The sequence below is a fragment of the Silene latifolia genome, chromosome 7 (genome assembly GCF_048544455.1).
Source record: "Silene latifolia isolate original U9 population chromosome 7, ASM4854445v1, whole genome shotgun sequence".
Classification (NCBI taxonomy): Eukaryota; Viridiplantae; Streptophyta; class Magnoliopsida; order Caryophyllales; family Caryophyllaceae; genus Silene; species Silene latifolia.
Genome location: NC_133532.1, coordinates 93,807,969 through 93,831,669, shown reverse-complemented (window position 1 = coordinate 93,831,669; position 23,701 = coordinate 93,807,969). Strand labels below are relative to the sequence as shown.

Here is a 23,701-nt window from a genome sequence, read left to right as displayed (position 1 = left end):
TCTGCGTAGATGTCACTGTCAAGCAGGACTCCTTGTCTGAAAGCTTCTACCACTGTCTCTTCGTCACACCTGGGAATGGCCACCTTCTCTTTGACAAATCTGGCCAGGAATTCTTTGAGAGATTCTTCAGGGAGCTGTTTTACTCTGAACAAGTTACTAGGTCTCTTAGCCATGTCTCTGCTGCTTGCAAATTGTTGATTAAAGGCATTGACCAGGTCTGCAAAGTTCTTGATACTTCCATTTGGGATATTGATGAACCATTGCAACGCTGCTCTAGTCAGGGTTGTACCGAAACCTTTACACATGCAAACCTGCCTGAGTTCACTGGGTATTGAGGCGGCTAACATCTTCTGTTTGAATATAGCAACGTGGTTTTGTGAATCAGAGGTTCCATCATAAGTTCTCATGGATGGGACGGTGAATTTCTTGGGGAGATCAATCTTTGCAATTTCATCTGCAAAGGGTGAGTAAGCGAAGCTGTCAATTTCCACCTCAGCCACAGGATCTGGCACTCCGGTTATATTTTCTATCTTGTTATGGAGTTTCTGAATTTTCTGAAGCATAGCCATCATTATTGCTGCCTCAGTTTTATTTGGTTCTTTGTCAGGAATGATCTGTGGACCGGATGAGGTGTCCTTCTCCGGAGTTCCAAAATTGGAGAAGTCAATGTGCTTGATGATGGAAGATAATGGGGTTCCTGGCTCGAATTTGGTTTTGGAGCCTGAAGCCTGACTTTCCAATTTCTTTCTCGGGTTAGACTCAGATTCTTTAAGCCTTGTGATCTCAGCCTCTGCTTGAGCCGCCTGCTCTTGAATTGTTTCCAATTCTTTGATCTTAGCCAAGGCGGCTGCCAACTGTTGTTCTGAAGTAAGTTCTACCATTTTTATGTGTAAGTATTCAATGAAAAAGTGATGAGGAAGATTTTTTGATTAATGAACTAGATGCCCCACGGTGGGCGCCAATTGTTTTAGCCTGAATTCGCCTGAAAGGATCCGGCCTGAAGATTTAGTAGTGTAGGTATCTAGTTCTAATATTGATGGAAATATGTAAAATTATAGATGGAATAATTTATAAGAGAATAATAATGTTTATGTTGCTGGATCAATAGACTGATAATATTGAAAGTAAGAACACAGTGGAATAAGAATAACAAACTTGATTGTATAAGATTTTTTGTATATTGTTTCGTGTCCCTTACAAATATTTCTCCCATCTATTTATAGTCTCTTTGTTCTAACGTTTACATTTGATCTTTACACTCCTCCTAGCCGTTAGAAACCACTTCCTAGTTATTAGGGCACATTCCCTATTAATCCGGTTGACCCATTCTTGTTTAACAACTTCCCCTTCTTCCTTTTTGCACGTTGCAGTATGTGGAGATGTTCACGTTCTTGTAGTTGGATTTGGTCTTCCGCAGAAATAGGGCTTGTGCATAATTGTCTTGTTGATTTGCTGATTGATTAGCCTGTAAGAGATTTCTTCCAGCCCTTTTGAGTAGCTTTCCTGTCAAATAATAACTGTAATTGTCCGGCCTCTGGTTGCCCCAATCAGCCTAATTAAGTCAGGCTAGACTGAAGTCAGACCAGGCTAAATTGGGCCTAACAATGATCAATTCCCATGAATCCCCTATGACCCCATGACACCCTAGTGCTTTTAATCAATTGTTTACATCTCATTTTAATCATCTTGCTTGTTTACTTTTATTGCTATTTAGTTTAGTGATCTTCTTATCGCAACCCAAATTGTGACACCCCTAGACACCGCTACTTGCAATTGAAAATCCTACATCAATACCCGTCCCTTGTGATCCGACCTTTACTTGCCTCTTTACTAATAGTAGAGTTGTTTGTGAAGTTATAAATATTGTTTTGGTCTAGGTGCTCCTAACAACAAGTAACCGAAAATTAAGCTCCAAGCGAGTCCGACCAACTGACCCAGAGAAAGCTACGCAAGGCTGGAGGAAAACTGTCAAGTGGACCGATCGTCAGGGCTGCATTCTCAAGATCACAACCGGAGAAGGCCCTATGTTCAAGGAGGGCAGTGAAGAAGAATCTGAGTCCGAGTCTGTTTTAGCTCCTAGCACTCCTGATGCCCCAGTTAAGGTCCCCTTCCCACTGTTTTATCACAAACTTGTGGCTGCTTCAGAGGCTGAGTCAACTAGGGTCATCCCCACTCCCATGGAAGGTGACAACCTGGAGCTTGTTCTAGGGGCCACCTCCTATGTTGTGTCGCCTCTGACTGCCCATGAGATGTTTGTCCTAAGCGAGCTTTTCGCTCGAGTCAACCTAATGAACGCTAAGTTTGCTTATGACTTGTATCAATTTAACTGCAATGCAATTCTGAATGACTATGAGGAATTTGACTTGAGTGACTACCCACCTCACCTAGCCAAAGAACTTGATAAGCGGGAAACTAGGACCCCCATCATTGAGGAGACCGAACCTATTAACGTAGGAACCGACAACACACCTCAAGAACTTAGGATAGAGACCACCCTTGACCCCTCGGAAAGACAGCAGTTCATTGACCTTCTGCACGAATACAAGGACGTATTTGCTTGGTCCTACAGAGACATGCCTGGGATCGACAGGGAAATTGGGGAGCGCAGGATACCCATTAAACCCGGAGCTAAACCTGTAAAGCAGAAATTGTGCCGAATGCGTCCTGAATTGGCCCTGAAAATCAAGGAAGAAGTGGATAAACAGCTCAAGGCTGGGTTCATCAAAGTGTCCGAATACTCTGACTGGGTGGCTAACATCGTGCCTGTACCTAAGAAAGACAGAAGAATTCGGCTTTGCATCGAATTCAGGGATCTGAACAAAGCAAGTCCAAAGGACGACTTACCTTTGCCACATGTTGACATTCTGGTGGACAATACCGCCGAGCATGCTCTCCTATCATTCATGGACGGGTATGCTGGATACAACCAGATCAAAATGGCTGGGGAAGACATGCAGAAGACTGCATTCACTACACAGTGGGGTATATATTGCTACACTCTCATGCCCTTCGGTCTCATCAACGCCGGAGCAACCTATCAAAGAACCGCTACCACTCTCCTACATGATATGATGCACAAGGAGGTAGAGGTATATGTCGATGACATGATCGTCAAATCAAAAGAACGAGACGGCCACATCAACGCCCTTCGAAAATTCTTCGCTCGTCTGCAGAAATACAACATGAGACTAAATCCTCAGAAGTGTGCATTCGGGGTCACCTCCGGGAAATCTCTTGGGACATGTCGTGAGCAAAAGAGGCGTTGAGATTGATCCAACCAAAATTAAAGCCCTTCAACAAATGCCTCGGCCTAAGAACGAGAAGGAGATTCGGGGATTTCTCGGTCAGGTTCAATACATCAGCCGCTTCATAGCCAAACTCACCATGATTTGTGAACCAATCTTCAAGAAGCTTCGCACCTCCGATCACACCGATTGGGATGAAGACTGTCAAAAGGCCTTCGACAGGATAAAGGAAATCCTATCAAAACCACCTGTCCTCATGCCACCTCAACAAGGAATTCCCTTATCCCTGTACCTGACTGTTACCGACACAGCCATGGGAGCAATGCTAGCACAAACAGTCGACGGCGAAGAACGAGCCATCTACTACATCAACAAAAAGTTCATTGAGTATATGAGACAAGGTACACTCAACTGGAAAAGACATGCCTTGCCCTAGTATGGTCAGCAAAGAAGTTGCGGTAGTACATGCTCAGCTACATGGTTCACATCTACTCCAAGATGGACCCGGTCAAATACATCTTCGAAAAACCCGTACTAAACGGAAGGCTGTCTAGATGGACACTCATGATGTCCGAATTTGATCTCAAGTTCGTACCCCTCAAGGTTATCAAGGGAATGGCAGTCGTCGATTTTTTAGCAGAAAATCCCGTCAAGGAGGATCAAACGACCGACACATGGTCACTTCCTGACGAAGACATTCTTTGGGCCGACTCCGACGCATGAGACCTATACTTCGATGGTGCATCCATCTGAGAGGTTTCGGGGTAAGAATCCTTCTAATATCACCAGAGGGAGAACTTGTTCCGATCTCATTCAAACTAGACTTCGCCGTCACCAACAATGCCGCCGAATATGAAGCATGCCTCATCGGCTTACAAGCAGCCATAACACTTGGTATCATGAGACTGAGGGTTCACGGCGATTCCTCGCTCATCATCAATCAGGTGCCTGGATCATGGAAAATACGAAGCGACGGCTTAGCTCCCTACCGAGCGAAAATCAATCAAGAGGCCGAGTTCTTCAACCAAGTCGACTACTTTCACTTTCCACGAGAGGAAAATCAATTTGCTGATGCCCTGGAAAAACTTGCCGCGCTCGTCAACATACCTGACGACATGACATCGATGCCCCTATGTGTCGAGAGAAGGAGCGAGCCAGCTCACATTTGTGCCGTCAACAACGACGAGGAAAACCATGACGAACCTTGGTACCAAGCCATCCTTAACTACAAAACCAAAAACGAATTCCCTCCCAACTCTGATCAAAGAGGACAAAGAGCCATCCGTTTGCTTGCATCACACTTCGTGATAAACCAAGAACAATTATACAAAAGAACACCCCAAGGGATTCTCCTCCTTTGCATCGACCATCACAAAGCCAAAAAACTCACGGGAGAGGTCCACGACGGAGAATGTGGCCCTCACATGAGCGCAATGTTGTTGACCTGAAAAATCAACGAAGCGGTAGAGGCAGCCAACAAAACTCTTGTCACCATTATCAAGAAGATGTAAGATAACTACCGCGATTGGCCAAACAAACTCCCATTCGCGCTCTAGGGATACCGAACCTCCATTCGAACACCGACAGGCGCCACACCCTTCTATCTAGCATACGATATGGAGGCAGTTCAGCCGGTAGAGTTAAAGGTCCCTTCTCTACGCATCCTACTGGAAAGTCAAGTTCCTGAGGCGGAATGGACCCGTCGAAGGTACGAGCAACTCACACTTCTAGACAAACGGCGGCTCAACGCCCTGCACAACGTCCAGCTATACCAATGACGTATACAACGGGCATTCAACAAAAAAGGTTAAACCCAGGAACATCAAGGAAGGCGACTTGGTCCTCAAGTCGGTTCGAGCACCATTACCCGTCGATCCGAGGGGGAAATTCAAACCCAATTGGGCCGGGCCATACCTGGTCAAGAAAATACTTTCGGGGGGCGCAGTGAGACTGAGTGACCTAGATGGGGAGCATTTTACAAACCCGACCAACCTAGACCAACTCAAGAAATACTACCCTTGAACCTTAGTAACCAACAACATCGCCCTAGCTTTACGACTAGCGACCACCTCAACCCCTTCAAGTCAAGTTCCTCAACCCGTTCTGATTTGAAATTACATATTTTATCGAGTCTAAGTTGCGGCACCTTGCCCATTTCAAATGCCCTTTGATCTGACAAAGGCAACATCCTTTTGCACTCATACAAAACCCACCTAAACTACGAGCATGGTTTGATTTCACCTTTTCTGGTGGATACGTAGGCAGTCCTTTCTTATACAAGAGGGATACAACCACAAAACCCAAAAACTTTCTCAAAACATTCCGAACTACGATCATGGTTTGATTTCACCTTTTCAGGTGGATATGTAGGCAGTCCTTTCTTACACAAAGAAGGATACAACCATCCCCATAATCAAAAAACAACTTGTTAAAGCTAAGGTGTCGACTAAGACACCTCACCTAGTAAAACTAGTACAAAATACACAATACATTGCTAGTACAACATAATGATACAATGGGTAATGGAGATCTTCATTCTTCCATTCTACCCTTACCTTTTCCCTCGGGGTACATCTTCCCCTTGTTCTTCTTGTTGGCCCGCCTAGCATGAACTTCCTCTTCGGAACGGATCCTCAACGGATCTACAACGGCGAAGGCCTCCGGTCTCTTACATGACCCCATACTCGGCCCAAGACGAGCCCATACGCGGCCCACTACATCTTTGGGACCCGAGCTTCTCCTCTTTGGTGGCCTCATCACATCCGGGCTAGCTCCATCAACAAAATCATCAAAGAAGGCACGGTTGGCCTTGCCAACCTCTCTATACTTTCAAGTCAACAACCTCGTCCTTACGAGATTTGGACCTTTCTTCCGAGGTTTGAGCTCTTGACCACTTGACATAAGCGGGAGTCACCCATGTCGTGGCAACGGGGTTCGGTACCTCCCAAAGCGGCCGAGTGTCCCACCATATTTCGAAGACCTCCACAAGCTCAGATTTTCGAAAAACACTCTCTTGGACGAGAGTATCTTGAGCGGGCACCTTTTGTTGACGCCCCATTTGCCTTATGAGCCTTTCGGGATAAATGAAGGAAGCAACCTTCAACCCACCGCCATCAAAGAGCAAGAACTAGTAACCGGAGCGGGCAACCCCGTGAAAGACCTCAAGTCTCACAATGGCACCACCCACCGGATGTGAGGACCGCCCTGGTCCACCAATCATGCGGCCCAATAGGCCTCGGTGGATGCAAAACTATCCGAGTACAATTTCTTCCTCATAGTAAGGTGACAGAAGAAATAAGAAGAAGAATCGGCCGGAGGCTCTACATACCTTAGCCTATCCAATAGCCACACTTCGAGGATTCTTGGAGATACAAACGAGGGAGCCTCTCCACAAGAGCCCTTCTTGTCCAAAGCTTGGATGATCTTGCCAAGAACCAACCATGATGGATCTCTACCATGCTCCATTTGCTCTACCACGTGCACAAGGCTCATGCTACCATAGCATTTTGGCCCCTCCTTCTTCAAAGCATCAACAAAGAGGTACGCATGGACTAGGCAAAAGGCAAGAGCCCTTCTCCTACCCACCTCCGAGACATTGACATCCAACCGGTTTGAGAAAATGTTGATAAGAGCCAACATATCCACACCATGAGGAGCAAGGAGAAAATTGACTTGACTTGTTGACAAGACCAACATCGAACGAAAATTTTCCTTGTAACACAACCGAGTCGGAGGAAGCACCGGAACACAACCCGGCCACCCACCAATGGCTCCTACTTCATTGGTAAGAGCACAAATTTCGCCTTTCGGGAAAATGAAAACATGATGTTTCGAATCCCAAAACCGAGAGCATGCTTCAAGAAATGAGGATTGCACCTTGACTTGACGAAGCACCAACAATTGACCAACTCCCATGCAAGTGAGTTGATACATCTCGGGAGGTGACAAATCCCTACACCAATGCCGCAACCTATTTTCGAAAGCATCCATGAATAATTTTGTGGAAGAAGAAAAAAGGGTTTTGTAGAGATGTTTTTCGTGTTTCAGATGATGAAATATTGAAGCACAAACGTCCCTATTTATACAAAATAATCAGCGCCATTTTTCCGAAAAAAGGGGAGGTCGGCTTCTATCGCCAGTTGGCTCGCGCCTCTTTGGGCTGTTCCTCAGGATTCCCACCTTGAATTGTCTCTTTCAAGTTGTGTTTCCTCCTGACACCTCAAACCTCCCGCCGCATGGCTCGCGCCTCTTCGGGCCAATCCAGGATGTTTTGTGTTTTCTCACACTCACATTTCCTTGTTTTCGCGTTTTACGAAATCCGACACGGTTTCCATGACGCAACTTTAAACATACGGGTTTTTTTCTCTTTCTTTTAAGGGGGAAGGGCTAGCCGCCCCGATCCGCGACGGATTGTTTCCATGTCAGTCGAAATTCCGAAATTTTTTCGCTTTTTCGCATTTTCCACAAAAATCAAAAATTGATAAACACAACGTCAGTTTTCTTTAAAATATCAAGCTCTCGCAAATCCGAGTCTTGATCTCACAAAAATCAATCAAATACGCTCGCGAAAGTCTATTTTTAAATTCACCCATGGCGGTTTGAGTTTGAATTCCTCGAGTTACAAAACAATTTCGATGCGATTTAATTCAAAACACGAGCTAATTGCTCAATTTTCAAATTAATCCTTTTTTAGAAATCCAAACGTGACAACTTGTCGCGGAATTTTCAAAATATCTTTACAAATTTCAATTTGAACTTCGAGTCATCGTGGCTAATTTTGTTATTTTCGATCAAATGCTTTTTACGTGTTCACATTTTGCATATGTGCTACCTGTTGTATGTTTTCTACACTTACGATGCAGGAACTAGTACGGAGCAAAGGGGAACTGACAGCCGACAGCGCTTCTCCGAAACACAACACAAAAAAAGCCAAAATCACAAATAAATCACAATCCAAAAACACATATATACAAAACGCCTAACGCAAAATGTAAATATGTACAAGCAAGAGTCCAAGACACGGACCGACAACTACGACTACTCAGTGCCTCCCGTCGGACCAATCCCGGTCTCACGAGGAGTGGCAGCCAAGGCAGACACCACCTCCTGCTCGGGTCCCCTCTCCGGAGAACTCTCCAACGTCTCGTACTCCATCGTGACGCGGAGCTCCTCCGTCGCAGCCAACTGGACCATGAGGGAAGCAATCTCCACATCTCGGCTCCGCAACCCGTCCTCGCGACGCCTCAACTCCTGGTCTCGACTGGTGATCACCAACCCCTGCGCCTCAATCGTCGACCTGGCTGTGTCCAACTCAGCACGGACCCGAGCAAGCTCCGCCGGATCCGCAGTACCCTGCAAAACACAATACAGATATTTGAGGTCTAACAACGTGAAATGCAACATAAAAATACACAAAAAAAAACCTACAAAAAGTACCTGTACGAGCCTAGACTCCCTCGCAGCCAGGTCACCAGCAAGTGCCCTACACCGGTTCGCCATCTGCCACAAAGCCCGATGACTAGCGGTCGACACCTACAACCAAGAAGATCCTTCAATACAATGCAAGGCAAAACATAAATGAGGAAGAGCTTTCAAATCAGGAACTCACCCTCAGAACAGTCAACCTCCACTCCATGCCAGCATCGGTCACCTCAGCGACCGCAGGCGTTGGCAGGTGCAACTGCAGCTCCTTCCCCCTGGCCCCTGAAAGGTGGTCTCTGCCGTGAAAACTGGGGCCTGGATTCTCATCAGCGCATCGACCCCCCTACAATTTGGGTCCACATCAAGGATAACGAACCCTTCTATCAAAAGAAACTGAGAAAACAGAGAACAGAGAAAACATACCTCGATCGAGTACCAGGCAAGCCTCGACAACCGAAAGGTGTCGTAGTCGGCCTCCCGCAACAATAGCTCCTCACCTCCCTGACCGTAAAGGTGTTCCTCAACCTCGTCGGGTGTCGACTCCTAGAACAACATCCTAGGCGGGTCGACCGGTACCACGAAAGTCACAGTAAAGCACTGACGAGCTAAACGCTCGCCCAAGTACCAAACCGGCTCGCTCGCCGTCTCGAGGTACAAACGTTGGGAACTGCGAGGTCGCAAACGCTCCCTGACAACGGCCGTCACGTCTCTCTAGTGCTCCTTAGGCCACCCGACAAACTGCATTCGAACAAGAGCCAATCAACTAACTGGGGGCTTTCTAAGCTACCTAGTCATCGTATCTCTATCTGATTCTACAAAACAAAAGGGGTAAGAGAGAACAACTTACGTCAGCAACTCGAATGGCGTTCACGCGACGCCTACAGTCCTCGTAAGTCGACTTCTTCCGAGCCACCGTCCAGGCCCTCACAGCAGGGTAGGTCGAAGGGACGCCACCGTAGTCCCCGGGCGCAGAGGGATGAAGTAAGCATACAACCAAGCCTGTAACCGAACACAGTAAATACAAATCAGCCAATTTTTCAAAAATTGCCAAAATCAAAACCACAAATCAAAATCAAAATCCAACTCAACAAAAACAACAAAAAACGCTCGTACCTCCAAGATGAGGCCGGGACCAACCAAAGCAGGGGCACTACCATCCCCCACTGCCTCCGGACGAACCGCAGCATGCAAGTACCGGGTAAAACTCACCAAAAGCCAGCGTAACCCAGTCAAACTGACCCAAAGTGTCGAGGTCAGCAAGAAGAGGAAGTATCTAGGTCGACAAGCGCTCACCCTTGTCACCAAAGTACGTGGTACCCAAGAAGTACCACAACCACAACCGCGCCTCTTGCGCGTCAGCTCTAGCCTCTGCCTGCGGACTAGCCAACGGCGCCGGAGCATAGCCCACCGCTCTCCCCCTAAAGTAATTCCTCACATATGAGCTCGCGATCAAGTAAGGAGTGATGTCGGAAGGCTCGGGCAAAGCACTGCCGATCAAACGGGTAACCGCAGGAGAAGACACCCTCTCCGGTGTCTCCGTGAACTCAACGGGCGTCTCGCCACAGGGGAGGCCCGATATCATGGCAAACTCCTCTAAGGTCACACCGACCTCCCTGAACTCCATGTGGAACGACGATGTCGTATCCCAGTAACGATCTAACATGGCACGGATTAGACACAGTTTCGACCTAATCGAAGACCTGTGAATATCCCGCCACGCAGCCACCAATAGCCCCAAAGCCGACCTCTCTATAAACGCCCTCGTACCGGCTCGGAGAACGTCGTAGAAACCCATACAAGTGGAGAAGCCTGAGAAAGTCCTCATGGTACCAATCTTCTGAAATCAAAACAAACAACGTCAGAACACCTATTCAGGTCCGACATGTCAAAAAACGAGAAAATTCGACAAAACGGTACAACTTACCAAGCCCTCGTGTGCACGGTAGGATATGTGCCTGTCTAGCCGAAGCAACAACTGGCTACCGTCAAAACCCTCGGCCCAAGTAGGCGCCGCCCGCAGGTTCAGCCCCCGCGGAGCTGTAACCCGTCTAGCCTCCCAACCCGCGACGTGAGCATCGTCCTCAACCGTCTCCGCTCTCCGCCTCTTCTGCCCACGAGACTCCACATGACGAATATGAGGCCTCTCAACGACCCTAGCGACATTCCGCAACTCCCGTCTGGTCGGTCGAGGAGCCCTCCTCCTAGCGACCCTCCTCCCGGAGGTGCCAGCCTTAGACCCTGGCTGAGCTCTCTTAACTCGAGCAGCCTCAACAACGGGCTCCTCCCGAGCCCCAACGGCTCCTCCAGCACCAGCAGCCCCAATAACGGGCCCCTCACGGACCTCAACGGATCCCTTAGCCTTGACAGCCTCCTCAGTGGGCCCCTCCTCCTTAAAAGCGTCCTCTACTACCACCGCAGGTGCACTAGCCGGAGTATTAACCGGCCCAGACCCAAACAGGTTCTCCAAAGTCTCGGCGATGGACCCGGTAGGCCCCGAACACTCCCCTGCAATCAAAGAGCAAACAGGTATGTCAGCCGAAATTTCGGCATTACGACGGCACGAAATGGACAAATCCAAAAAATAAACCTGCAAAATAAACCAAGGGAAATCCCGCCCAAACCCAACCAAACAAAACAATCCACAAAAAACCGCACAAAAAAAAAAACGACTCGCCCTTCTTTTCAAGCAAAAGACGAGTCAAAAACAACAACAACAACAAAAACGGCACCTCATGACCCACACAAGGTCCGCCAACAATCAAATAAATATTCCCGACGCAATAGGGTATTTTCCACGGTTCAAAAAGGCGATTTTACGCCGATTTGAGCGCAAACAGGTTAAAATTTCAAAACACGACCACGACGAGATAACGTGATTTTATCGCGTCTCAAAGCGACCTAAATTACCAATAAGGCCCATTTCAAAACAAACTGACTCAATTTAAGCTCAAACAGATGCTTACTCTGTCAGACATAAGACCGCTTCAAAAGCGAAAATTGCAATTTTGCCCACAATACCCCAACAAAGGTCCAATATGCCAAACTCAGTCTTCCCCGACTACAATACAACCTAGTGGGTCCCACAACTCAAGCAAACAAACTTGACATTGTGAAATGAGACGGTTTCCTCGTCTCATTCACGTTTTTCGAGCATAGGGAGCGGAAACGGGGACCAAAATGCAAACTTAAAGCACCCCTATACTCCTAAACAGGTTTCTAACCTAAGGCAATCATCAATTTCACTCAAAAATGACTCAATCAAAAACGCCCAATTTGATTTTTCGAAACTTAGGGTTTCCCCCTAATTCAATCAACAAAACAACAAACAAATTCAAATGGATTCAAGAGGAATTACATACCTTGAGATGACATTTCGACAAAGGCACGAAGACAAGCAAGGAAGCAAAGAAAAAATGGCGATTTTTTTTCGGTTTTTTGAGTTTGTTTGAAGAAGACGAAGTGAATGGGAACGTCCTTATCCTCGCGTCTTTTTACGGAAAAAAGGGAAGCTCCCTTCCTTCGCCGAGTAGCTCGCGCCTCATTGAGGCGTCCCTATTTCATTCAGCGGAATTTTGGGCTTTGACCCAGTTCCACACACATTTTCTCAAATTTCAACGACGGCAATTAAAAACCGTCATTTCAAAAATAATAGTGAAAATTCAAAATTCACTATTTATTCAAATTTCAACGACGGCAATTAAAACCGCCATTTCAAAAATTATAGTGAAATTCAAAATTCACTATTTCTTCAAATTTCAAACGACGGTAATTAAAACCGTCATTCCAAAAATAATAGTGAAAATTCAAAATTCACTATTTCTTCAAATGTCAAGCGACGGCAATTAAAACCGTCATTTCAAAAAATGATAGTGAAATTCAAAATTCACTATTTCTTCATGTTTCAACGACGGCAATTAAAAACCGTCATTTCAAAAAATGATAGTGAAATTCAAAATTCCCTATTTCTTAAAATTTCAAACGATAGTAATTAAAACCGCCATTTCAAAAAATAATAGTGAAATTCAATATTCACTATTTCTTCAAGTTTCAACGACGGTAATTAAAACCGTCATTTCAAAAGTTATAGTGAAATTCAGAATTCACTATTTCTTCAAATTTCAAGCGACGGCAATTAAAACCGTCATTTTCCAAAAATAATGGTGAAATTCAGAACTCACTATTTCTTCAAATTCTCACGGCGGCATTCAAAAACCCCCATCTGTCAAAGACAAAATCAATGGCATATCTCAAACCCGCTATTCTCACAAACATTCATCACATCTCAAATTGTGGAAAGATGAAATTGAAATCGTCCTCCTCAAACACACATCGAACGACAGAGCACGCGTCTGTGTCTTTTCTACAAAACCAACGGTAATAAAAACCGCCATCTCTCATCGAGATTCAAAAATCGCTGCCAACCCTGGGGGCTAGGCTCACAAACCTATCCCTTTCCGGCACCACAAACAAACACCGAGATTCCCCAACAGGATATCGGAGGCTTCCTCACGAAGCCCGCCAATTCAAACAAACTTCTCAAAACAAGCCCAAACGGCTATTTCCCACGGTCGATCAATCGACCTTCGACATAGCTGGCGGGCCTGACAAACGCATATGGCTGGCGGGCCTTACAAATGCATATGGCTCGCGAGCCTTATAAACGCACGTGGCTGGCGAGCCTTATAACGCATATGGCTGGCAAGCCTTACCACGCACCGCGGCTGGCGAGCCCCTTCATATCCGCATCACAAGTTGCGAGACTTTGTCCGCAAACAAGATACAACTCAAAGACGTATCCCGAAGATGCCTCTGGTACGACTTCCTATCACACCTGGTGAGCCTTTGTCCGCAAGAACGCGCAAGGACATATCCCGAAGATGCCTCATGTATGACTCCTTGTTATGGCTGGCGAGCCTTTATACGTAGTCTAACGGACTTTAAACGACCCGTACTGACAGTCGACAGACTCTAAACTGTTCCCGACGGCAGGTCCTTGGCTCGCACCTTCGAGTCACCTTGGCGTCGCCCTTCCCGACGGCAGGTCCTTGGCCCGAATCCTTTCGAGCTGCCTCGACGTCGCTTCGGTCTCCAGGTTGTAATCTTCGATTGACCTGGGGGCTCAACTTTGACTTTCGCCCTGTTGAAGCCTCAGTCAAAGTGGGGGCTCTGTAGATACCCAGTATCTGTCGAGTCTCCAACAACCACCCGATGATTATCGGACTACAACATGCTTAGGAATCGCAGCGTTTGATCGACAGTTTGTGTACAACTTTACGTCGGAAAAAACGATTTTGAAAACAAACATTTCAAAACTTTTCAAAAGTACCTGGAGTTTTTAATACATGACGACGGGGTCGCAATGACACTAACTAGAGTCAAAACCGACACCGGACCAAAAACCGACTCAAAATTCAAATCCCGACTCCAACAACGTGTCAAACCGAGTCAAACACAAAAAATAAACCATTCAAATGCTTCTATGTTAAGGTTTCCCGGAATCTTACATAGTCAAGTACCAAACATGTTCATCCAAATCCTAGGATAGAACAAATGATGATTTCCTCGTGTGATAGTGACAAGACACCTCGAAGACGTGCGACATGGCTCGCGCCTCTTTGAGCAGCCCATGCAGCCACGTCGCTCTAAACTCACACAACCACTGATTTTCATATAAATACCTCTCAAATGCCACCATTTGAAGGTTACGCGAGTGTCCGCCCCCTCTTTTCTCCCTTAAAATTCTAGACTCGACTCCTTAAGTCACAATCCGACACGTGTTTACGACCACCGATCGTAAACACAAGCCTTACACATTGTTTGGTACCGTCATCGTGCATTAAATCACTTGACCGACCATCTCGACCACTACACCATCACTAAAGTTAACAAAACACTCTTTTACTTACTAAAACGGTTTTTAAACCGAGTTTTCCGGCCAAACGAGTTGATATACTTACGTCGGTTTCTCGCCACAAGCCTAGCATGTAAGTATGAGGGTGTAAAAATCTTCTTTTATCATGTTTTTATTTGTTTCATGACTATAACATGCTAAATCATGCATAACATGGTCCAAAACATGGGAAGAATGAGCCAAAACCGGATTTTTGGTTGAGGCAAAGCTACTTACGTAGCAGACAGGCTCGCGCCTAAAGCAGCTGCCCAACCTAAATCCAAACAGTGTTTGGTCTCTTCATCTCCTTCATTTTTGTTTCATATTTGTAATCGGTTTTTACCATTTCAAGTATTTTCAAACCATTTTTCTTTATGACAAGTTTTTAACCATAAAACATTTTTCACCCTTGGTTCCTAATACCATGACGGTTAAATCCGTGTTTCGGTGATAATATTTGGTTAATTACATTTTAAAAGGTATTTTAAAGCCTTTAATTTCATTTCTTTACATTTTGAAGGGTATTTCAAAGCCTTTCCTCATTTCTTTGCATTTTCAAAGCAAATGTATTAGTCACCAACACAAAGTCATCCTTGGTTCTACATACCATGTCGGATTTTAACCCGATTACGATGATGAATGTTGACTAATTATATACAAATGAACTTAAAACAATTAGTTCATAGTCATTTTCAAAACTATTCATGTCAAGCTTGCAAAATCAAACCCGACATCGAATATTGTCAAAACGATGACGATTATTCAAGTCTCGTTCTTCAAATCAACACAAAAGCGGCCTAAACGGCCTTTTTAAATCAAGACGGGTTTAAACACCCATTTTTCAATACATTTTTACAAACCCTTTCAATGGTCAGTAGACGTTTTCCATCGTCTGTTGACCCGCGCCTAAACAGGCCACTCTTTTTTCTATTTTCAAACCAGGGGAAGCCCCTTTGCATCGCCAGCAGGCTCGCGCCTCTTATGGTGGTCTGATGCAGACCAGGGCAGACCTATTAGCATCGCCAATAGGCTCGCGCCTCTTGTGGCTGCCTCATGCAGGTTCTGTTCCCCTTCCAGCATTTGCCCAGGACGATTCTGACTTTGGTTAACCCGAATACAGGACGGATCAGACGACGAATCTGCCCATTCAACATTATATCTGCAAAATGCCTTACTAAGACAAATAGATCATGTTATTCACCATAAACCTAATTCGGTAAATGGATGTTTAATTTCCGTCGTACATGCAAATCAACAATAAATCCAACTTGACATCTTATGCTTGATACTTGGATTAAACAAAACGACATAGAAAGCTCACATGCTAGATTCAAACTAGTGGATGCGCATTCATGCATTTACCCATTTTATCAATTTTTGCATTTAACCAACCAAGATCGATCAGTAGAGGCCGCTACCGCGGGCGGGATTGAGTGTTTGTTTAAAGGGCTTCCCAATACGTACCTTCACCTCTTACTCAGAAACTTTGGATAGTGGACGACCTTATCCAGGGCGTACGAGAGTCATTCTAGAGATAGGATGATAAAGAGGGACGATTCCTTATCTTTAGTGCCTATGTCAAACACTGCTTTATGCTTCGTTTGACCGAGGTATAAAGTGGATTCGAACGGGTTCCAAGCATCCCATAAATGCTTGGTGGCGACTCCGAACATCTCTTACATCGTTTCGAGACCCTTGCCGAGACGAAACCGACCTATCTAAAATGATCCGGTTGAAAGCATTCTTACGCCGCCGAGCTTGGCTTTCAAAAAGACCGCTGTCGTTGTCCACAGATCGGCTAGGCATACGCAGATGGGCCCATGTCCACAGAAAGCGTGAGGTTTTGGCCGACTACCTAGAAGTCTAGATCATTTAGATTAGTTAATCACTTTATTTATTTCCGCTGCGAGTTGTATCAAATTTTATATTATGTCTAGTTTGGATAAGTTGGAATTATATGTAATCGCTAAGTTTTAATTAAAGTACTTTGGTATTGTTGTACTTTGTTATTCACTAACTCGGGAAACCGAGATGGTAACAGTCCTATTTATTTGGGAATCTCTAGCTAAAGGCTCCTGAATAAATGGGGTGTTATAGATAAATTGGGAGACCCTCTAGAAACCGGAGAAGGGAACCAGGAGAAAAAAGAAAGGAGAATAGGTCTACTACAGTCAAGTGTAAGAAATGTAATTGTTTTGGACACAACACAAGGACATGTAGAGGAGGGTACACCGCAAAGGAGAGAAGGAAGATGATATGTACTACTACCAACTCAACTTCTACAAGTATGAAAATTTGCATCCAAGCCTCTACATCAAGAAAGGGGAGAAAAGGAAGACACCGACTTAAAAGGAAGAACATTGAATCTTTTTTTTTTTTTTTTGCGTAATACCTCATTCCTTTTTTTTGCTTATGTTATTACCTAGTATCTTGCCTTATTGGCATAGATATGGGAGAACATTGTAATGAAATATTGCTACTACTCTTTAACTTCAGTTTGGAAATGGTGAAGCATGAAAGATGTATGCTTGTACTTACATGTTTTACTGTGTTTTCTAAAAAAGTACTCCGTATTATGCTTCATCTAAATGGTTATTTTGGAAATCCTCTTTTGCTTTATGCCAAAGATTGACTATGGCAGTCTAGTCTAAGGCGACTTTTAACATACCTGCGACTATGTTGGTAACTAATGTATATGTAGTTAATTGGTTGCAGAGTGTAGTTCATAGCCAAATATTTGCCAGGTATTAATATTTTTCAGGTATTAATCCTCTTTTGCTAGATATTGAGAGAATGTAAGAAGTGCAAATAGGATGGTAAAAGATAAATGTATATGTAGTAGTGGGGATTGGGGAAGAATGGTAGAAGATGAATTTTGAGAATGAAGTAAAGAAGATGAAGTGAGTTTATATAAAAAGGAATTTGGAGGAAAAAAATGATGTTTGTTGGGAGGGAAACAAGTATTTGTCAGGTATTAAAAGTCTACTATCAACGTGTGACTTAACGTCAACAATTAACGGTGTAATGCTTAATTAGCTTAATGGTCATAAATGGTGTGTAATTAGAGAGTTAGAGGGTATGAGTGGGCTTTGCTGGAAATTAGGGGCGGATAGCCCATACCTAAAGGGTATAAGTGAGAATACCCCCAAAAATAAAATAAATAAAACTATACACAAGGCCGTATTTTATACTTTAGTATCTGGTAATTCTCTCGTAGAACAGCCTATACACTATAGTAATTGGAAAAAACAATACTCCGTAATAGAGCAACTCATGAATTATACCACCAATTGTACCAGTTGTACGATGTAGAATCCGAGCTCTGTAATAAAGAATCCAAGTTCTATTATAAAGAATACGAGCTTTATTAGATAGTATCTGATTTCATCCATTTACAAAATAAAAATATAACTTTGAATAAGTTCAGAAAAAATACACCTAAGCTCGATTTGTTTTACCTTGGTTGTACCATGCTCATATACAAAAGGGATGTATAATCATATTTGTGGTAATAGAGTAGAGTTTTGTTTCATCATCGAAGCCTTTGATAGCCCTCCGAGAAATCAACTTAGACCCGAAATCGAGTTAAATTATGGGTAGAGGCGGCGGTGGCACATCAAATAGGTTTCCCGCTGTAAGAGGTTATTAATCCTCTCTTAATATCCCCTTAATAGGCTCAATCCCTTTTGTATTTATAACTTAATCAATTAAGACGTTGAAAAGCTATTTAATTATGGTTATAGTTTAGGGACGTTACATAGACACGCAATTCAGGTCGTTTCTGGCGACGAAACCAACTTTTATAGTTAGAGATCATAGATTATAAATAATAATTAAATTTTCCGAGGCAACCGTCCCAACTAAGCCCTTAATTAAGCCACGGGCTTCAACCAGGCGTGGTCGCCTCCGAACCCTGACAAATTTTAATTTTAAGGTTAATATTTTGAAACTTGGACACTAATATTGAAAGGACGATGATAGGGCGCCACCAGGTGGTACAAATCTCAGTACCACCCAATTATAATAATAATTTAAATTACCACTTTAAAAATTTATCTAGTATAATTAATGCAAAATTTTAAGGGGTAAAAATGTAAACATATGTGACATAGTTATCTAATTTTTTTTTTTTTTGGGAAAATGTAAGTATATTAATTTAATCTTCCAAACAGCATTACATCATTCCTCCTATTTCCCGGGCATTCTTACCCAGAATTACATAAACTTTCCACCCAACTACTAGCTCTGTGTGACAGTTGCCTGACCCTTAGCAATTTTAGGCGCATACATATACTAGCTCTAATCATTTTAGCAACTACAACAGGCCTAGGTACAACATTCTCTAACCTGCACTTGTTTCTAACTAACCAGATCTCATAAATGAGATTCGCAAGACAAGCTGCTATTACTTGTTTCTTGACCAAAGACCTGCTTTTAAACCGCAACCACCAGCTGATAACCTCCTGAGAAGGCAATCTGATCTTTAGCCATTCAGCTACTAGCTTCAAGCATTCTTGACTGTATGGGCACAAAAAGAACAGGTGATTTAAATGCTCCGCAGCATTCCCACATAGCCTGCAGCAATTAACCTGAATGATCTCCATTTTCAGCAGTCTATCCTGAGTTAAAAGCCTTTTATGAGCAATCAACCAGATGAAGAACCCATGCTTAGGGAGGATAATTTTATTCTTTAGCCAAGGATGCCAAGGTACCACCTCCTCATTCCCCATTAACCATGTATAACCAGTCTGAATAGCATAATCCTGTCCTGATTGGCAACATTGATCATTAAGGATCAAAGGCTTAACTTGATTCTTGACCCAGCATATCCTTTTCCATGCCCAGCTAGCCCCAAGTGTAGGTTCATAGTCATCCCATCTGTTCTGCTTTATGTAGATGGCATGAACCCATCTTACCCATAAATGGTCAGCTTTTTGATCAATCCACCACACGTATTTTGCAAGGGAGGCAACATTCCATCTATGCGGATTCTTAAAACCCAGCCCACCATATTTCTGATCCTTACAAACCTGTTTCCAAGAAACAAGAGCAGGGCTCTCACTATTATCACTATCATGCCATAGAAAAGATCTGCAGGCAGCCTCAATCTTATTCAACACTGTCTTGGGTAAGATGAAAATGCGAGCCCAATAAGAATGTAAAGTGCTCAGTACAGACTTAATGAGGATAGCCCTACCAGCATATGACAGCTTCCTGGCAGCAAGGCTCATGATCCTTTCAATAACTCTGTCCACTAAGCATTGGCAGTCCAACACTCCCAATCTTTTAGGAACAATGCTGACCCCTGGATATTTAAATGGGAGGGCTCCTCTCTTTATCCCAAAGGACTCTTCAATGTTCTTTACCAGTGATTCAGGGTCCCCATTACAGTACAGATTGGATTTGCCATTGCTCATCCTGAGTCCAGAAGCAGCAGAGAACTTTCCAAAAGCCCTAAGTAAAAGAGAAAAGGAACGAAGGTCACCTCTACAAAACAATAGCAAATCATCTGCAAAACAAAGATGGGTCAAACCCACTCTAGCACACAAAGGATGATATCTAAACCCCCTGAACTTTTTGAGATTATCTAGCAACCTGCTCAAATACTCCAAACAAATTGTAAACAATATGGGAGATAAGGGATCTCCTTGTCTCAGCCAACGTTTACCCTTGAAAAAACCAAAAATTTCACCATTTAGTGCCAGTGAATAGGAAGGAGAAGAGACACACTCCATAATAAGAGAAATGCTCTGTTGAGGAAAGCCCAGGGCAGCCAGCATGTCCTTGAGAAAGCTCCACTCAATAGAGTCATAGGCCTTATGGAGGTCAATCTTCATCATTAATCTAGGTAAGCAGGTTCTTCTTTTATACAACTTAATAAGGTCCTGGCAGATTAGGATATTGCCTACAATGTCCCTTCCAGGAATAAATGCACTTTGAGTGGGACTAATAATATCAGGCAAAATCCTATTCAATCTATTACAAATCACCTTTGCAAGACACTTATAGACTGTGTTGCAGCAGGCAATGGGCCTAAACTGCAATACAGTTTCAGGAACATCCACCTTAGGCACAAGGGTAATAATGGTATTGTTGGATGCTTTAAGGACATTCCCAGTGACAAAAGCATCCCTAACAGCTAAGCACACATCCTTCCCTACCACAGTCCAAGCATCTTTGAAAAATTGACTGCCATAACCGTCAGGGCCTGGTGATTTATTGCTATCAATTGAAAACATTGCTTGTTTAATTTCCTCATCAGTAACAGGTGCAGTCATAATCATCTTATGCTCCTCAGAACAACACTTTCCAGTCCTTACAATACCACAATGGACTGGTTCAACAAGATTTGAAGTGCCCAGCAATTCACTGTAGTATTGTTCAAAGGCTTCTTCACTGCATCAGGAGAAGTACATAAATTATTGCTGTGATCCTTAATCTGAAACACTCTATTTCTCATTCTTCTTCTTTTAATGCTTGAGTGAAAGAAAGCAGTATTAGAATCACCTTCTATGACCCAATTCTCTTTAGCTTTCTGAGCTAGATACATGTCTCTAGCTTTCATCAATTCAATCAACTCAGTGGAGCAATCCCTATCAGCCTGACACCATTCAGAGTTCAGAGGATCTTTCATTAACTTCTCCTGGTAATGTTTCAAAGCCATTTCAGTGACTTGAGTAAGATTCTCAATATCACTGAAGTGCTCTCTATTAAGTTGCTTCAACCTGTGTTTCAACCCCTTCAATTTCTACACAATCCTGAACATGGGAGATCCCTGAATCTCCTCCTGCCACCCCTCCTTAACCAACTCACCAAACCCCTCAGCAAGGGACCACATATTAAAGTATTTAAAGGCTGGCTTACTCTTAAACCTGGCCACTATTGTATTTATAACACAAGGACAGTGGTCAAAAAGACCTTCAGGAAGGAAATTTGCCACTGCATCAAGAAGTACTTGCAGCCACTCCTCATTTACAAGAACTCTATCAAGTTTGCTATATACTTTGGAACTTGCTTCATGTTTATTGTTCCAAGTATAATAGGATCCATTTACTTTCAGTTCTTGTAATTGGTAGAACTCAACTGCATTCCTCATAGGAGCCATTTTAGCTCTAGTCAAAGCAGAACCACCAATCCTCTCACCTACATTCATAATGCTGTTAAAATCCCCACAAACCATCCAAGGCCCATTCACACAAGAGAAATAACCCCTAAGGTCCTCCCACAAAGGCTCCCTCTCATGAGCTCCATTAAAACCATAGACCATAGATAGCCAAAAGAACATCTGATTCACTTTATTCACCACTCTAGAGTGAATACATTGAGCAGAGATGTGTAAAACCTCAACATCATACAATTTAGGGTCCCATAACAACCAAACTCTACCTCCCCTATGGAAGCTATTATTAGTGCATATGGACCAGTCCACACACACATATTATTCCTAGCTTTAATCCAGTTACACCCCTTTATTTTAGTTTCTAACAATCCAAATAGCCCTACATTATTCTGGTGCATAAACCCCCTTATTTCTTTTTGTTTATTATGGCTATTCAGACCTCTAACATTCCAAAATCCTAAACTACCCATTCTCAGGTTGAATTAAGGACTTCACCAATTTCTGCTGACATTCAACTCTGGTCTTCCTGATAGACATAGATAAGGCATCCATAAAAGATAACCCCTTGGGTGTAAAAATCCTGGTCTCACCTGCTTCATTCCTTAACATTCTAGTTATAAACCTCCTAGGCAATGATTTCTCTCCCTTCCCAGCCACACTCTTAGTGCCAGGTGACATCCTGCCTGGAACCTTAGTGGGTGCCCTCTCAACTGTTGGGGTAACCAGTTGGACCACAGGTGTCACTGGTTTAGGCTGCTGAATAGAAGTCTTACCAGGGTTAGAGGAAGACTATGGTTTAGCTTTGGGTCTCCAGACTTTCTTTACTTTGGGTGCTAAACCTTTCCTGCAATGTTCTCCCACATGGCTCATTCCCTTGCATCTCTCACACGTGAGGGGTAGCCAGTCATATACCACCCTCACCTTATGAGTAATGCCAAGTTCATCCATGAAGACAACTTCAGTAGGAAAGGCCTGTCCAATTTTAACTTCCACCATAATTCTCGCATACCCCAGGAACGCCTTAGAGTTGGTGATGTCATCACAACGAATAAAATCACCAACAAGCCCACTGATTTTCCTCAAACTATTAGTTCCCTAGAATTTGACATCAAGGCCATATAATTTCATCCAAATTGGAACTAAAGTAACATCATGTTTAATTAATTCCGCATTTGGAGTCCATTCCTTCACAATTACTGGCTTGTTATCAAACATTAAGTGGCCATTATTAACAACTTCCATTTGTTTCGCCTTAGTTTGAAATCGTACCAGAAAAATACCATTCGGCATAAACGAAATACGATCAACACCAAAACTCTGCCACACACGCTTAACAAAACCAGAAATCACATTGCTAGGAGGATTCGCACCTAAAACATAGCAGTATACCGCCGTAGACCAATACTCAATCTCACCTGCAACGTCATCATGAGTCAATTGGAGAGGCGGTGAAACTGTAGCATCGATAGGTGCATCCACTGGTTCGTCCTCCATCTCGGATTCAACATCTTCAACAATTACGTCCAGTTCCGCATCGAATTCTCTCTGCGATAATTGAAGATCAATCCGTCGAGCAGAATTCGATGAACGAGAATTACTCCTACTAGTACTAGCAACAGAAAAATCAACTTGTTTTTGGTTTTTTTTGGTGATTTAGATTAGAAGATTATTAGGGTTTTTATTTTTCTTTGCCATTGCTTAAGGAAAAAGAAACCTGATTATTAGAGGCTTTTTATAGTTATCTAATTACTGCTCCCAGTTCCAAATATTGACGTCAGAGATTGAAGTTCATCTATAATTTTGTCCATGATTCAACCCACAAAACATTAGCAAAATTCTCAACAAATTGTTGTTCTAACTACCAATTACATCTGCATTTTCTAACAATTTTGTATACAAATTTCGCTTTGTGTTATCTGTTTAATTATTCGAACTATAGTTGAAGACGATGATCCGCCGTTCGGCCCCATCATGATCGACCCACTTATACTTTGTTGAAGATCTCCTCACGAATCCTTACTCTTG

General features: G+C 43.5%; 1 protein-coding gene across 1 annotated transcript; it reads right to left on the bottom strand.

Moving 5' to 3' along the window:
- Positions 1–1,088: 1,088 nt before the first annotated feature.
- Positions 1,089–20,834, bottom strand: LOC141590365 (uncharacterized). The gene is made up of 5 exons (XM_074410962.1): positions 18,845–20,834; positions 10,711–11,171; positions 8,896–9,009; positions 8,682–8,777; positions 1,089–1,109 (listed from the first exon to the last, which is right to left on the bottom strand). Exons 1-5 carry the CDS (start codon positions 20,832–20,834, stop codon positions 1,089–1,091), a joined length of 2,682 nt encoding a protein of 893 aa, XP_074267063.1.
- Positions 20,835–23,701: the final 2,867 nt, after the last annotated feature.

Excerpts from the sequence above, each read along its gene's own strand:
- LOC141590365 (XM_074410962.1), bottom strand. The coding sequence starts at position 20,834 with ATGACTGCACCTGTTACTGATGAGGAAATTAAACAAGCAATGTTTTCA. Across the intron at positions 9,010-10,710 it reads CGGGTTGGGAGGCTAGACGG|GGGGGTCGATGCGCTGATGA; the intron begins GTTACAGCTCCG and ends CCCAAATTGTAG. Across the intron at positions 8,778-8,895 it reads CAACGCCTGCGGTCGCTGAG|GTGTCGACCGCTAGTCATCG; the intron begins GTGACCGATGCT and ends TCTTGGTTGTAG.